A 14,092-nucleotide genomic window follows, 5' to 3' on the forward strand; every position below is an offset into this window, starting at 1 on the left:
GTTAAAATTAATTGAGAAATAGGGACAATTTGAAACCACAGCCTATTTCAGTGTGCAGCAAAACATGGTATTAAAGTGGTAAGTGGAGAGTGTGTGAATGAGCCGGCTGTTCAGGAATGGCAGCTGGATATTTGTCCCAGTTGTCTCCTACCATCTGATTAAGGGAACAAGTTATTTCATCGTGCCATATAAAGTGTACTCTAACCCACTGACTAAATATAGCTGATCATTTCTAACTAATGCCTTGCTTTTTGTGTGCTCTACTTGTTTGTGCAAGGAATTGTGAAGGAAAGAGAAAGTGCTGCTAACCCAGGTGCTGTGAGGGAGCGTTTGTAGCCCGTGGGAGAGACAAGCACACCTAGCAGGCAACATTGTTGGGATTTGGATGGGGCATTAGTTAGCAACAGATGCCTGGAGTTAACCTGAAGAACCATAAAGCTGGTGCAGAATGGTAATTTTTATGCTGTTTAGTGTCTGTACATTGAAAATAGATGATGTAAACAGGTGTTATTACAGCCAGAAGGAATGTAATATATGTCAGTTTAGAAATGTAATTTCTAGCCCAAGCTGTTCCTGTTAAGCCTCTTCAGCTGTGCCAAGGCCTTGTCTGTACTCAAAGACATTCTCACACCCGTAAAGCCGTACTTCAATCCCCCCAATATTACCAGGGTTCTGTATCTTATCCCTGCCTGGCTTAGAGCAGCAAGAAGACACAGGAGGTTCCTGGGGCACCCAGGAATGACTGGGGCTAAAGGAAGCAATGAAGTGGAACAAACAACACTCAAATGCTCCAGTCTTGTAAAACCAGCACAGGGAGCCCCTCGGAGGGAAGAGCAGACCCCAAAAGCATCCTCGGGCAAAAAGCATCCTCGGGAAAAGTGAACCACGGCGTCCCCTTTGGACCGAGGCTCGTGAACTGCCGGGGGAGAACGGAGATGTTTTTAGAGGTGTCCCCACCTACAGCCCAGGCGTTCGGGGAATGGGATACCAACCACAGGGGACCGGGCACGGTTTGGAGTGGGCTCGGCTCCAGCAGCTCGGCTGAGCGAGGGCAGGAAGAGGCCGGAGCCGGCGCCGCGGTTGCCACGGCAGCGCTCCCACAGCGCCGTCGCCCGGGAAGTGGATCCGGGGCCGCCCAAAGTAGTTCCTCGGTGACGGCGGCGGCGCGGCGCGGAGGGATCCGCCGTGTCCTGGCAGAGCGGCGGCCGCGGCCCGGCCCGGCCCGCCCGGCCCCGGCATGTTCAAGAACACCTTCCAGAGCGGCTTCCTCTCGGTGCTCTACAGCATCGGCAGCAAACCGCTCCAGATCTGGGACAAGAAGGTGAGGCGGCGGGCCTGGGCGGCGGCGCGGCCCGGGAAGCGGCGTGGCCGCTCGGCTCGGCCTCCCGGGGCAGGCCCGAGGCCGCCGGGAACCCCCGGGGCACTGCGGACACCTGTGGGGCAGCTCTGGGCCGCCCGCCGGGGCCGGAGCTGCAGCGGTCGGGATACCGGGACCCCCGGCAACGGGATAGCCGGATCTCTCGGGAACTGGTTACCGGCACCCCCCGGGGCCGGGGTATTGGGGCCCCCGGGGTGTTTCTGAGGGGAATGTGTTATTATGAGATTTTCTGCCTTTGCTGGGCAGAAGAGCCCGCCCGGCATCAGGAGCTGCAGCACTGTGGGAAAGCTGCGAAAGTGTCCAGCACTGGCCGTAGGCAACGGGATGCCCAAGGCCCCGTGGCCATTGCTGGGACTGAGGTGGGGGTCTCCTCTGGTGCGTGACCCACCTTTCAAACAGCCTTGCCAAAGGCATGCAAAGGAGGGCTGTGTGGCGGCTTGTAAGGTGTAGGAGAATCGTGAATATCTCATCACTTTGTTTCTCCGTCCTGTCAGTTTTCAGAGTGGTTCTGCTCAGGGCCCCGTGCCTTCTCCCGGGTATCTTGCATCAAGGAGCCCTCCTCAGGATGTTTAGAGATGTTGAGCTGTGCTGCTTCCCCGCGTCACAGACCACCCGTGCTTTAGTGATTCTGCAAAGTGCTTGTTATAACCTCTGAGACCAAGGCTACGACCTGTGTTTGGTTGCTTGTGCATGAGTCTTAGCTGAATTTCTTGTGGTTTCAGCAGGAACAAAAGCCTTCAGGGCAGTTCAGACAGCAGAGATGTTTGACATGAGTGGGCATTTACAAGTTGTGAGATGGGGGACAGGAAGCAGAGACCCATTCTGTTTCCCATCAGTGGGGTACCCATGTAGCTCTGTGAAGAACTGGGATGTCTCACGCTGCCCGCGTGTGTGTCTGTGTTTTGCACAAATATTCATGACTTTAAAAAAGGATCAACAGCTTATTTGGAGGACAGGACGCATTAAAGACTCTTAGACAAAGGGATGTAGCGTGCTGCCAGACTGCATAAGCCATGAGCAGGCTGGACGGACCGTGCTTGGAGGTGAAGGTTGGACTGGAGACCTCTTGAGGCACCTTCCCACATGAATTGTCCTGTTCAGGGTGATGCTGTTATGATTGTGTGGCCCATGAATGGCCAGCAGGAGCTCTGCTTGCAGGGTGGATGTCAGCAGTGGTCCTTTCAACTGCAATAGTCTTGCAATAGTTGCTCTTCCTGTCCTGAAGAAGCACGGCCAGCCTGGGTGTGCTTGTTGTGAAGATTGCCCTGCTGTCTTCAGCGGAGCATGAAATGTCCCTGTCATTTTGGTGAGAATTGGAAATAGTATTTGACATTCTCCCATGTCCTAGGTGCATGCCCTAGATTACTGGGTTCATAGCTGTCCTAATGTAGACTTTCATGTCTTTGCAAAAAGAACCAGCAGGCTGTGATTTCTGCTTTTTTGTAGGTCTTAAGGAATATCTCAAGCTTTTGTGACATGGGGAAAACCATATATTTTTCAGCCTTTGTAGGATGTGTACTGCTTGTGCTGGCGGAGAGAGTGTGTGAGTGTGTAAGGATGTGCAAGAGTGTGTGTGTGTAGGGGTGTGCAAGTTTGTGTGTGAGAGAGTGTGTCAGAGTGTGTGTGCAAGGGTGTTCATGAGTGTGTCTGTGTCTGAGTGTGTGTGTGAGAGTCCAGCCCTTCCCTAGAGGCAGTCAGCCATGCCCAGCAGTATAGATCAAGTTCCCTTGGTGACCAATGGCTGGCTGGTGGCTCCTTTGTATTGCTTGTCCTTGTTTTTACCCCTTAGTCCACTCAAGTTTGATCCTTGCTCTTTTATGTTTGTTTATTTGGGCCTTGGACATGAAGCTTGAGTCCCTTGTGTTCACTGTAGCATATTTTGATAGATGGAAGTCTTGCACTCAGTGTATGTGCAGCATGCTGGGCCATAAACTCTTGCTGGCACTCTAGGGCAGTGATCAAAGCCTTGGAAACAGCGAGGTCCAGGAGAGTAGGAGCCAAGTGAATGTAGGTGGGTCCTCCTGGGGTCTTTTTCCTTCTCCTAATGGAGCTCATGTGCCTCTTTTTTCTCTCTCAGTAAAGTCTGTGCTGTCTGCCCCACTTTTGTTCCAGGTGCGCAATGGCCACATCAAGCGAATCACGGACAATGACATTCAGTCACTGGTGCTGGAGATTGAAGGAACAAATGTCAGGTAGGAGAAGGGCTCTTCTGCTGCTCTGGGGGGACAGGACTCTGCCCTGGAGCAGAGTGAAAGATCAGTGCCCAGCAGACATCATCTTCAAACTCTACTGCAGTGTGATGGCAATGTCTTTGTCAATAAATTGAAGAATCTGGGGTCAGATCACTGATACTGCTCTGTGGCAGTGTACTGGGCCTTTCCCTGGATGTGTTTGTAGAGCGCTCTCTCTCTTCCTCAATAAAGCTAAGGGATAAAAATAAATTCCCATTATTTTTCCATCACTTGAAGGGAAGAAAAGCAATATTTAATACCCAGCACTGCCAGTCACTGAAAAAGCAACACTGTCTGCTGCTTATTCTATTGTCTTGGGCCTGTTCTCCTCACGTGACAGCTGCTCTCCCTACAGCAGGAAGATCAAAGGGAGATTTATGAGGGGAGTTGCTTATGGAGCTTCTCTTAGCAACCTTGTCTCCATCGCCCCAGGAGACAGACGCCAGCTCCGTGAGCGGGCTCAGAGTCTCCAAGGCTTCTCCAGGGGTGATTCAGAGCAGGGCGCTCCTTATAAGGGCAGCGGAGAGTCCTCTCCTGCAGACAGAGCCAATGCTTCTCTTCCTCCAAGAAGTGTTGATACAGAACTTGCCAGGCGTGACGTGTACTTCTAGGGCTCATGACCTCTGTTTTCCCAGCCATATAGAGCACACAGGGTCTCTGCTGTGCTCTGGAGGGCTCTACCTGTTCAGTCAAGGGTAGGAGGAGGTTGTGTTGAGAAACAGCACTGACGTGGCCTTGAAATTGGGGAGGTGAAACTGTCAGGAAGGTGTTTCATGCCATGGGTGAGAAAAGTGGGATTTGAGAAGCATTCTTTGTGCCTTTTATCTTTTTCTGCCTGCAGCTACCTCTGAAACTCTCCCTGCTGTTACAGGAAGCCCTGGTTGTTGCTGATCACAGTTATCCATTTCTGCCTGTCCTCCAAGCCTGTACTGGGCCAAGGGAGAGACTTGGGTTGCCTCGGGCTGTGCACTTTCTGCTGTGTGAGATCCTAAAATGTTTTTCTCTCACCTCTCAGTACCACGTACATCACGTGCCCTGCTGACCCAAAGAAGACCCTGGGCATCAAACTACCTTTCCTAGTGATGATCATCAAGAACCTGAAAAAATACTTCACTTTTGAAGTGCAGGTGAGGAGTGTGCAGTGGGGAGGCCCCTCCAGGGACCACTGAGGAAGGCGCCAGAGAGCCTGCAGTCTTGTGTTGGAACTTGTCCCAGGCAGTGAGTGATCCCCAAAACAGTTTTGCTTTCTTGGCCATGTGGTGTGTCAGGTCTTCTGGTATGGGGGCATCAGTCAGCTCAAAAATACATCATTGCTATTACTGAAAATGGGTCTGTTGCCTGTGTTAAAATTACTTCTGCTGTGGAACGGAGGGCTGGGAGTAGAGAGCCCTCTTGGAGATGGGTAGCACTGTCCTGGGGAGTTGGGGGCCCTGGCGCCTGGGTGAGTAGCCTGCCTTCCTTGCCCAGGTGCTGGATGATAAGAACGTCCGTCGGCGTTTCCGGGCCAGCAACTACCAGAGCACGACTCGGGTGAAGCCCTTCATCTGCACCATGCCCATGCGGCTGGACGACGGCTGGAACCAGATCCAGTTCAACCTGTCTGACTTCACGCGCCGCGCGTACGGCACCAACTACATCGAGACCCTGAGAGTGCAGGTGAGAGGCAGGCATGACCTGCCCTGGGAAACCAGCAGCTGGTGATGTTCTTGCTCATTGGGACAGCAGCATGGGAATCTGGGTTTATCCCTGTGTGGATTCTTTGCCAGCCCTGCTCTTTGCAGAGCAGTGTGGAAGGAGAGCAAAGGCCCGACTGAGGCCTCACTTTAGTTGACTAGACTGGGATGAAGGAGCCCATTTCCATCTTGTTTCTCTGGCTGGCTGTTGGTTAGGGTGAGAGTTGCAGTTCCCTGTGGCATGCCGTGAAGGTGGAGCTCTGCTGGGAATTAGGTGTGTGCTGCCTTACTGTCCAGATAGGCCGGACAGTGGTTGGCTGAATGGGAGCCTGGATGGGAAAGACCCAAGGTGTACAGACCATTCGTATCCCTGGTCAAGCTTGTTTCCTAGTGGTAGTGGAGTGACCCTGCCCTCACTGAGTCCCTTGTAAGAGAGCTGATGCAGTGTTTGTTCTTGCTGAGGACATGGAATTTGTTTCATATGCTAGGGAGTCATGTTCACAGTGTCCAGTGGTGTGTGTTATTTTGAGGAATGCCTGTGCGTGGAGCATGCCTGTTCTTAGTGTGAGGGGAATGCTGCAGTTCCTTGCAGGACTGCCCCGAGTCAGTCAGCTGAGAGTTGTGTCTCACATACCCTTGAGGGGGACCAGAGCAACTCCTTTGCTGCCAGCTGATAGTGGAGGCAGCACAGACTGGACAGGCTCATTCCTGACCTCAGGGAGGCCCTGAAGTGGGCGTGTTAAAAATGCAGCAGGCTGAGGCTGTGGGTGTTCTGGCAAATGCTGATACCAGCAAAGCGGAGGTGGGTTCACAGTAGAGAATCCCCTTAGCAACTGAGACAGATCTCAGTTGGCAGAGGTGCCAGAGCTTGGCAAATCTTTTGAGTGAGTATTCATCACTGAGAGAGCATCTTACACAAAGCAGAGGGCACAGACCAACATTTGTCTGCTGGCCTGTCAGAAAAGCAAGACAGTGAGGTAGATCTCCAGCTGCTGAGCCAAAGAATCCATGTTGCAGCATGACACCAAAGCTGCATGTGGAAAGAGCATATGGAAAACGGCCTGACTCTTTGTTTTGACTCTCAGATCCATGCCAATTGTCGCATCCGACGGGTGTATTTCTCTGACCGGCTGTACTCAGAGGATGAGCTCCCAGCCGAGTTCAAGCTGTACCTGCCTGTCCAGAACAAGGCCAAGGTGAGCTAGATGTGGGAAGGAGGGTGGGAGAACAGTAAGCCAGGCTAGCATTCCTCTTCCTCCTCCTGCTGCTTCACGACCTGGAGTTTCTTCTGGTAGCAGAGCTCTTGCCAGCTTTGGCTGCCAGCCAGGGAGTACCCTCTCTGTTGCCAGGGTGAGCAGTCTGTCTGGGGTGCTTTGTTGAGTAGCTTTCCTGCCAAAACACATGGAAATTGTCATTCCCATCTAGGAGCAGGGTGAGCTGTTCAGCTGCTCCCCGTGTCCTCCCTGTTTGTGTTGAAGGACTCTGGGCAGTTGCAGCCTCCCGGCATCTCTCCAGAGCTTTCATCCATGACTCAGCTCAGCAACTTTGCTCTTCAGAGCAGCTGCAGCTCCACATTAGTCTTCCAGGAGAGATGCTGTTTGTGTCCCTCTAGCCCAAAATGAGTCCCCTGTGATCTTTTCCCCGCCCATGGTGGTGCCATGAGGGGGCAAGGAGACACCATGGCTGCCCAAAGGAGGAGATGCCAAGCTCTGCTCCTGCAGTGATGGGAGAGGAGTGAACATGCTGGCACATTGAGAAATCTTGAGCAACATGCAGCAATTTTGAGGCTTGTGAGGAAGCACCTTCTTTGTCAGGGCCAGCCTGTCCCAATGCAGACACTTCTTTTAGCAGAGACGATTTCTGGGCAAAATTTCAAGCTGTAGAGGGAGGATGGTGGGGGCTGATCGTAGTGGGTGGTAGAAGGCAGTGTTAACTGTAGGTAACACCTCTGGGGAACCTGTCACTGCCTTCTGGGCTGTAGCAGAGGTATCTGGGGAGTGCTTGGAGCCCTCCCAGTACCGTTGTCTTGTGCTGCCAAGTCTTGTAAGTGTCTCCTTTCTTCTCCCTGCTCTGTCCAGCAATAACACCACGTTGGGAAGAGATGTTGTTGGCGTGCAAATTGTACAGAGTCGGAGTTTTCCTGGCTGCTCCTAATGTGTTGAGCCTAAACACTGCAGGTGGCCTGGTACCCAGTCTTGTCTTGCTCAAAGTGGCCATTGTGCCTCCAAAGAAGGGATTCAGCAGGAATTGTGGAGTTAAGTGTATCCTCTTGAAATTAACAATTTTATTTTTTATTTCCTTGTTTTCCATCTCTTATATATGCTCTAAATATGGATGTAATACTTGTTCTTGAAAAGTTATTAAACATTTAGCTCTGTAAATCTGCTTCTGTCTTCTTCCTCCTTTGATGGATACTTAACTTGCACATTTTAGTGCTTCAGAAAGTGCCAGAGAATTTCTTTGAGAACCCAGATGTTAGAATTTGCCTCTGAACTTGACTTTGATCAGCACCCACACTGTTTAAAGGAGAGCACAGACGTGAACAGCAGCAATCTGGTGAGAGGAAAATTAGTGAGGTTTCCACAGAGAAGACAGAATCTGTCTCCAGTCCGTGAAGTTTGTGGTACTATGACAAAAACTCATGCTGTTCATGGAAATGGGTTTTTCATTCTCTTTTTCCTTGAAGCCATTTTCCCCAGCGGTGACAAATTAGGTTTCCCTGCCTGTTAGGGCACAGTTTTGTTGGCTGTGTAGTTACCAACTCTCTCCAGCTCCCAGCCAAGCCTTTAGCAGCTGCTTACAGCACAAGGCACACAATAGCCTTCCAGCTGCCAAATTGTCCCTTTCCCCAAGGATCAAAGGGGAGGTTTAGCAAAGCAATGTAACAGGAGCGGAAGTCTTTTCCTGTGCTGAAGCTACCCTTCCCTGCCTCAAGCCAATCTGCCTTTGTTGTAGAAAGGCTTGCAAAGGGGAGGCCAGAGACTCCATCTGTAACGGGGTGAGTCTGGGAGTAGCTGTTGCCTTTCCTCCCCGGGGCCAAGCCCCCCACGGATACTCTGGAGGGCAGGTACCAAAGGCTGGGACTGATCCTTCCCTGGGCTGTGCAGTGAGTGGGGAAGACTTCATTTCTGTTACTGCTCTGTAGAATAAAGCTGGTCCCTCCCAGGAGGAGGAGAGCCTGCTGAGAGACATCTGCCTTAAATTCTGGGTTTAATCCTGTCCACGGAGTCCCCACCTGGTTTAAAGATTTGGCATGCCTGTGCACCCTCTCTCTGCACCTCTGTGGCAAAGCTCTCAGGACACCTGTAGTGGAGCTGCCTCACCTGCACCTTTAGAGCTGCTGGGCTTTGAACTGGAGGTGCTGCTACGTGGGGCTGGATTGCACCTGCAGAAGGCTTTCTGGAGAAGACCTTTGCAATTCTTCTAGCAGCTGAACAGCTTGGTAGCTCTAAGGAGACCAGCCAAGGAAGCACACATGAGAAAGCACCGTTCATCTTGCATTGACATATGTCAAGGCTTGGCTGGACTTGATTTGTTAAGTGGAATCGCACTGGATCGTGTGCCAAGGGTTGGCCTTAATGAAGTCCACGGTGAGGCTTTCTCCATCTTTGCAAAGCTTGCCAGAGCTGGAGGAGCTGCTGAGCGGATCCATCAGACCCCAGCAGGGTAAAATGTGCATCCTTTCCCGCAAGCCCTTGCTCAACACCATGTGTTTTGGGCAGTCTTTGGCAGCTGAACACTCAGCAGGAGCTGCTGCTGCCTTTCCCTGCCCTGCTGAAGCCTGTGCTGGAGTTGCCCCTGGTCCTTGAGGAGTTGAGCTCACTCTGAGTGACTGGTCTTAATGCATTAAGAGGGGCTGGGCTCCCCTGGGCCCCAAGCTGGCTACCTCTGCAGAGATCAGATGGGCCCTGCTGCCAATTCCTGCTCGACCTCTAGGAGCTGTGCCAGCGGATTTGCTGGAATAAACTCCCAGCCACAAACCCTTACATCCATATGGACCTTCTGTGTACTTTTTAATACGAAACAAAATACTGAATCTTCCTGTTTACTTGCTGCACAAAGTGGAGCATCATCAGATACTGGCTCTTTCCTTTATGGCCAGATGCTTGGTGATCTACAGAGTGTTCTTCCAAAACCTTTCTCTTTAATCCCTCTCTCCCATCAGAACTTTAACCATCTCACTAAAGGTGGGTGAAGTTGGATGCTCTCCCTGTGGGAGAAGAGGATGCTGCTGGCAAATGGGCAAGAATGTCAGAGCATCCTGACAGCAGCCATTTCCTAAATGTCTACAACCAAAACTCCTGTGGTGGAGCACCCAGCTTCTTACTGCTTTGGTTATGGCTTTTAATCTGGCTGGGATGCAACATCATCCTACGTGGAAAGAGTGGAGGAATGCAGGAAGGAGGTGGGGGCAGAGATGGGAGTCAAGGATGGCTACTGCCTACCTGCTGCCAGGGCAGCCCCAGCTGGGCCTGAGGGGTGGGCACAGGGGAGTCCCAGTTCAGTGCAGGCAGCCTGTGGAGAAAAGATCTTAAATATCTCCTCGTTCACCTTTGTGTGGGTGGCCTGCACCTTCCTTCCTGCATAATTCCTTGTTGCAGTTCATGTCTAGTGGGAGAGAAAAGAATCTTTGTGGGGAGCCCTGGTTTCAAACCGAGGCAGTTTTCCTTCCCTGCACCAGCTTTTCACCTTTGTGTTCCATTGGCTGGGGCAAGGTCCTGCACTTGGGCACTTTGATCAGGACCTCAGTGCTGGGAGCTGCTTTCTACATGAAAGGCAAAGCTTCCCTTTGAAAGCGTGGGTGCTGAAGTACGGTGAGTGCACAGGCTGCAGCTCCTCGGAGCAAGGGACACTCCCTGGGCTGGGCCAGGCGGCAGCAGGCTGGGGCTGGAGCAGCTGGCAGTCACTGTGGTGCGAGCCAAGGCTGGGACATCCCGTGGCTCCGGTGGCTCTGCCTGGGCAGGTGGCAGCTGCTGGCAAGGCAAGCAGGCAATAGGACTTTCCAGAAAGCTTTCTCCGTTTGCTCTGCTGCCGGGGCAGAAGAATCCTGTGTGAGTGTCCAGCCCAGCAGAGTGGCAGGACACTGGTACAGGCTTCTGTCCCAGCCTGTGCTTGTCCCCTTGCACTTTGTCACCCTCCTGTCAAGTGGGTCCTGACACAGAAGCACAGAGCTGTGATCACGGAGGTGATAAGCAGGAATAAAAAAAAAAACTGGGCCAAACTCTGCTTCTTGTCCATTCTGCATCTCCCTGGATGTCTTGGGCCAAATGTTGTCATCTTTATAGAGGGATTACACCTCCAGGGCGACGTTAATCCTCTGCAGCTGTTGTCTCATGTGGGGCAGGCAGTGCTGGAGGCAAGGGAAATATTTATTTTGAGTTTTACCACTGGCCACCGCCCAGGAAAACCGAGTGACGGTACTGGGGACTTTGGCCACTTTGCATGCAGAGAGAGCTGATGTTCCTGCCCTGCTGGTGCCTGCAGGAGAGGGGTGAGAGCTTCCCCTGGCAGGCTGCAAAATGGGACCACCCAAGCACAATTTTATTTGGATATGGGAGCAATTGTGCACCCTGAGAGCTTCCCTGGGATGCAGTGGGAAAAGCCTCAGAGGCGCTAGAGGTGAGAAGATGATGGATGCCAAGTAGTGCTGAAGCATGACCTGCAGCCCATCTGCTTCACCGTCACTTCATGTGTTGCCCTTGCAGCCCCAGAAATGACTTTCTGTGAGATGAGGCGTCCCAGCACCCCACAGAGCAGGCTGGGGGCTGCCCGGTGGCTGTGAGGGGAGGCGAGGGGCATAAGCCCCACACACATGTGCCGAGCTCAGTGTGGTTAGTGGGTGCATCCCACCCTCAGTGGGGCTGTGCTGGTACCGACCCCTCCCCAGGCAGCACCCAGAGCCTCTGCCCTGCCTGCAGCATATCCAGCAGCAGGTTCAACCCCTCCCGGGGCCCCGCAGCCCTTCCCTCCATCCCCAGCATTGCTTCCTCCGACCTTGAGCTGGCCGGTGGCCGCTTGCTGTATCCCAGCCCCAGTTCTTCCTCTGCACTGAGCCCAGCTTCCTCTGTGTTTTCCGGGTCCTTTCCTCAGCGCTGCACAGGGGATCGTGCCCAGGCTTGCAGAGGAAGAGGAGGATTCTCCTGAGATGGTGCCAATCAGGCAGAGAGCCCCTGCCAGCCCTGGTCACCCCCTCACTCACACCCCAGCACAGCAGGGCCTGGAGGACACTGAGCTCCCAGGGTCTTTTCCAGGTCAGGCTTCTCCAACCTATTTTTGGGAAGCAGGGAGCTGCCTGGTGGGAGTGGATCCTGCCAGGGCTGTTCGGTGCCTGCCAGGGCCAGGTTCAGCTGGACTCACACTCCCCCGTGCTCCGAACAGCCCTGGCCCTTATAGCAGGTGCCTGCCTGCCCTCCCTGTGGCCAGAGGTGAGCTGACCCCACTGTGGGTGTGCAGGGCAGCACGGGAGCCTCCGACAGAGCCTGGGCGCTGTTGAAATGCTGAGCTTTGTCTCCAGCGGGGTGCCTTACTGCTGTCCATGAGCGTTTCCAGATGGCCCGGGGCTCCTGGCACCAGCCCTGCTGCAGCATCCGGGGAAAAGCAGGAGGGGGTGGGAAGTGCTGTCCCAGCTCACTAAGCGTGGCGGCCTGGGCCTCTGCTCCCAGCATCCCTAATTCCCACTGGAGAATTGCTCCCAGCCCCTGTCCCACCCTGAATCAGCAAGGAGGGCCCTCCCCTGCCATGGCGGGGATACCATGAGCTGCTGGCCCTGGGCATCTTTGTCCAGCTCTAGCTTTCCCTGCAAGCCAGGCGGCCTTCCAGGTACCAGGCTCTGGGGTCCCAGCCCTGCACCCCGTCGAGCCCTCTGTACCCCCAAGAGAGAAGGGAAACACTGCTGCCGTGGGAAATACATCTGTTGTCGGAAGTGCATCTGCCCCGGGAAGTGCATCCAGTGTGGGAAATGCATCTGCCGTGGGAAATGCATCTGCGCTGGCCTCTGGAGCAGTCTCTGCGGGGGTGGAAAGAGTGAATCCCAGCCGTGCTTTCCTCCTGCCTCGCCTTTTGGCCAGGTTCATGACTTTTGGCAGCTCCTGGTGCCAGTCTGGCCCCAGTTCAGGGCAGGCTGGAGTGTCGAGCTGCCCCATGGCCGGGCTCCTATATCAACAGAATTGTGGGTCCTCCCTCAGCTCTGGGGAAGACCCACACAAGCACAAATCTGGGCAAAATGGTCAAAACCGAACTGAAAGTTAAAAGCCAAGGAATGTGACCCAGCAAGGCCTGGCTGATGGAATATAACAGCCCTGAGCCACTTGGAGACCTTTTTCCACCCACTCCCCCCAATTCCTCAGGGGTTTTCTGTTCCTGATTTTGACTTCTCGCTTGGCTGCAGCGATGTGCTGAGTCTGAGCCAAGCGTGTTTTCCAGGGAATCGGCTCATGGCTGGAAATCGCTGCCCAGTGTGGGCAGGGATGGAGGCTGGGGCAGGGGATGGGTGACTCAGGCCACAGGGTTCCCCCCCAGCACCAGGAAAGCGGGTGAGAGCCAACATCAGTCCTTCCCTTTTACAGTAATTAGTGCCTGATGAGTGGCTGGGCAGCTCAGGGTAATTCAGTGCTGGGAAGTGGTTGTAGCAGTTGGGAACTGAGCCAGCAGCTCTGGGCCCTGGGGAGGGGGAAGGATGGGGGAAGCACAAAGGCTTCATATCCTCATCCATGAAGTAGAGAAACCCTCCCACCAGGGCTGGCAGGAGGGGATGAGGGCAAAGGAGCAGCTGGAGCACCAGGGCAAGGGGAGCAGGTCAGGGGTGCACCAAGACAGAGGTGCCTGGGGGAATGAGGCAGGGCACAGGTGCTGGCACAGTGCTGGCCCTGGTCCTGCTGCAGGGGAGGCTGGAGGAAGCAAGGATGATGGCTGGAGTCAATTCCCACATGGGGACGCTCCCCAGTTCCATAGGATTGTCCGCACAGGGATGGGTCAGGCTCACACAACCCCCTTGCCCAGCACAGCACAACCAGCCTCCCCACCAGGGCAGCAACTGTGCCAGCCTCTGCTGCCCACCCCAAGGCTGCACCTGCAGCTGCAGAGCAAACCTGGCTCTGGCTGCCACCCCTGTGATCATCACATCACCAGCAGAGGCAGGGACACCAGGTTACCTCCATCGCTGCCTCTGTGGTTTGGTTTTTCTTCCCATTAACAGCTGAGCAACATTTTTCCCCAGATAAAGCCAGTTTCCTACCCCTGAAGTCTAATCTTTCCCACTCCCATGATTATTTCCCTGATCTCTGCAGCAGTTGTGACTCCTCCCGCCTTCCTCTACCGAGACAGCAGTGCTGAGACAGGATATGGCCACCCCTTCCCCCCAGGAAGCTCACCAGGGCCGTGTGGGGACAGGGAGCTGAAGCACCCTATGAAGAGGCTCCGGGAGGGTCCCCCAGCTGCTGGCAGCCCCTGCCCGGGGAAGGGAGGTGGCCGCCCAGGGCTGAAGCGCGGTGCTGGCTGGGGGAGAACAAGGCACCCTGTGTTCCCAGCGAGGCCCTTGTCACTGCCATGGGAGCTGCTGAAAGGCTGCTCTGTCCACTGGTGGGGGTGGGGGGGTTGCTTTAGCTGACCCCCCCAAAGTGGCAGCCCCAGGGCAGGGACTGCTGCAGGGACATCACTGGCCATGCTGGCCCCTTCCCTACATCCCCTAACATGGCACCCGGTCCCCTGGGGGTGCCAAGCAGGGCGACCCCCCAGACAAGCCCCGGTACCAGGAAATCTGCCCAGTCTCTCCCAGGACACCCCCGCGGCAGGAAGGATGACGGCACCACAGC

At 54.3% G+C, this 14,092-nt stretch overlaps 1 protein-coding gene across 2 annotated transcripts; it reads left to right on the forward strand.

Annotated features, from left to right (window-relative positions):
* Positions 1–1,149: 1,149 nt before the first annotated feature.
* On the forward strand, positions 1,150–7,667 carry CFAP20 (cilia and flagella associated protein 20). Of its 2 annotated transcripts, XM_032121644.1 has the most exons (6): positions 1,150–1,321; positions 3,491–3,570; positions 4,625–4,736; positions 5,077–5,265; positions 6,368–6,478; positions 7,361–7,667. In XM_032121644.1, the coding sequence occupies exons 1-6, from the start codon at positions 1,238–1,240 to the stop codon at positions 7,364–7,366; spliced, it is 582 nt and encodes a 193-aa protein (XP_031977535.1). In that variant the 5' UTR covers positions 1,150–1,237; the 3' UTR covers positions 7,367–7,667. The 2 variants fall into 2 exon arrangements, with proteins under 2 accessions (XP_031977535.1, XP_031977534.1); XM_032121643.1 differs by lacking the exon at positions 7,361–7,667 and having other exon boundaries at positions 6,368–6,487.
* The last annotated feature ends 6,425 nt before the right edge of the window (positions 7,668–14,092 follow it).

The sequence above is a fragment of the Corvus moneduloides genome, chromosome 12 (genome assembly GCF_009650955.1).
Source record: "Corvus moneduloides isolate bCorMon1 chromosome 12, bCorMon1.pri, whole genome shotgun sequence".
Taxonomy (NCBI): Eukaryota; Metazoa; Chordata; class Aves; order Passeriformes; family Corvidae; genus Corvus; species Corvus moneduloides.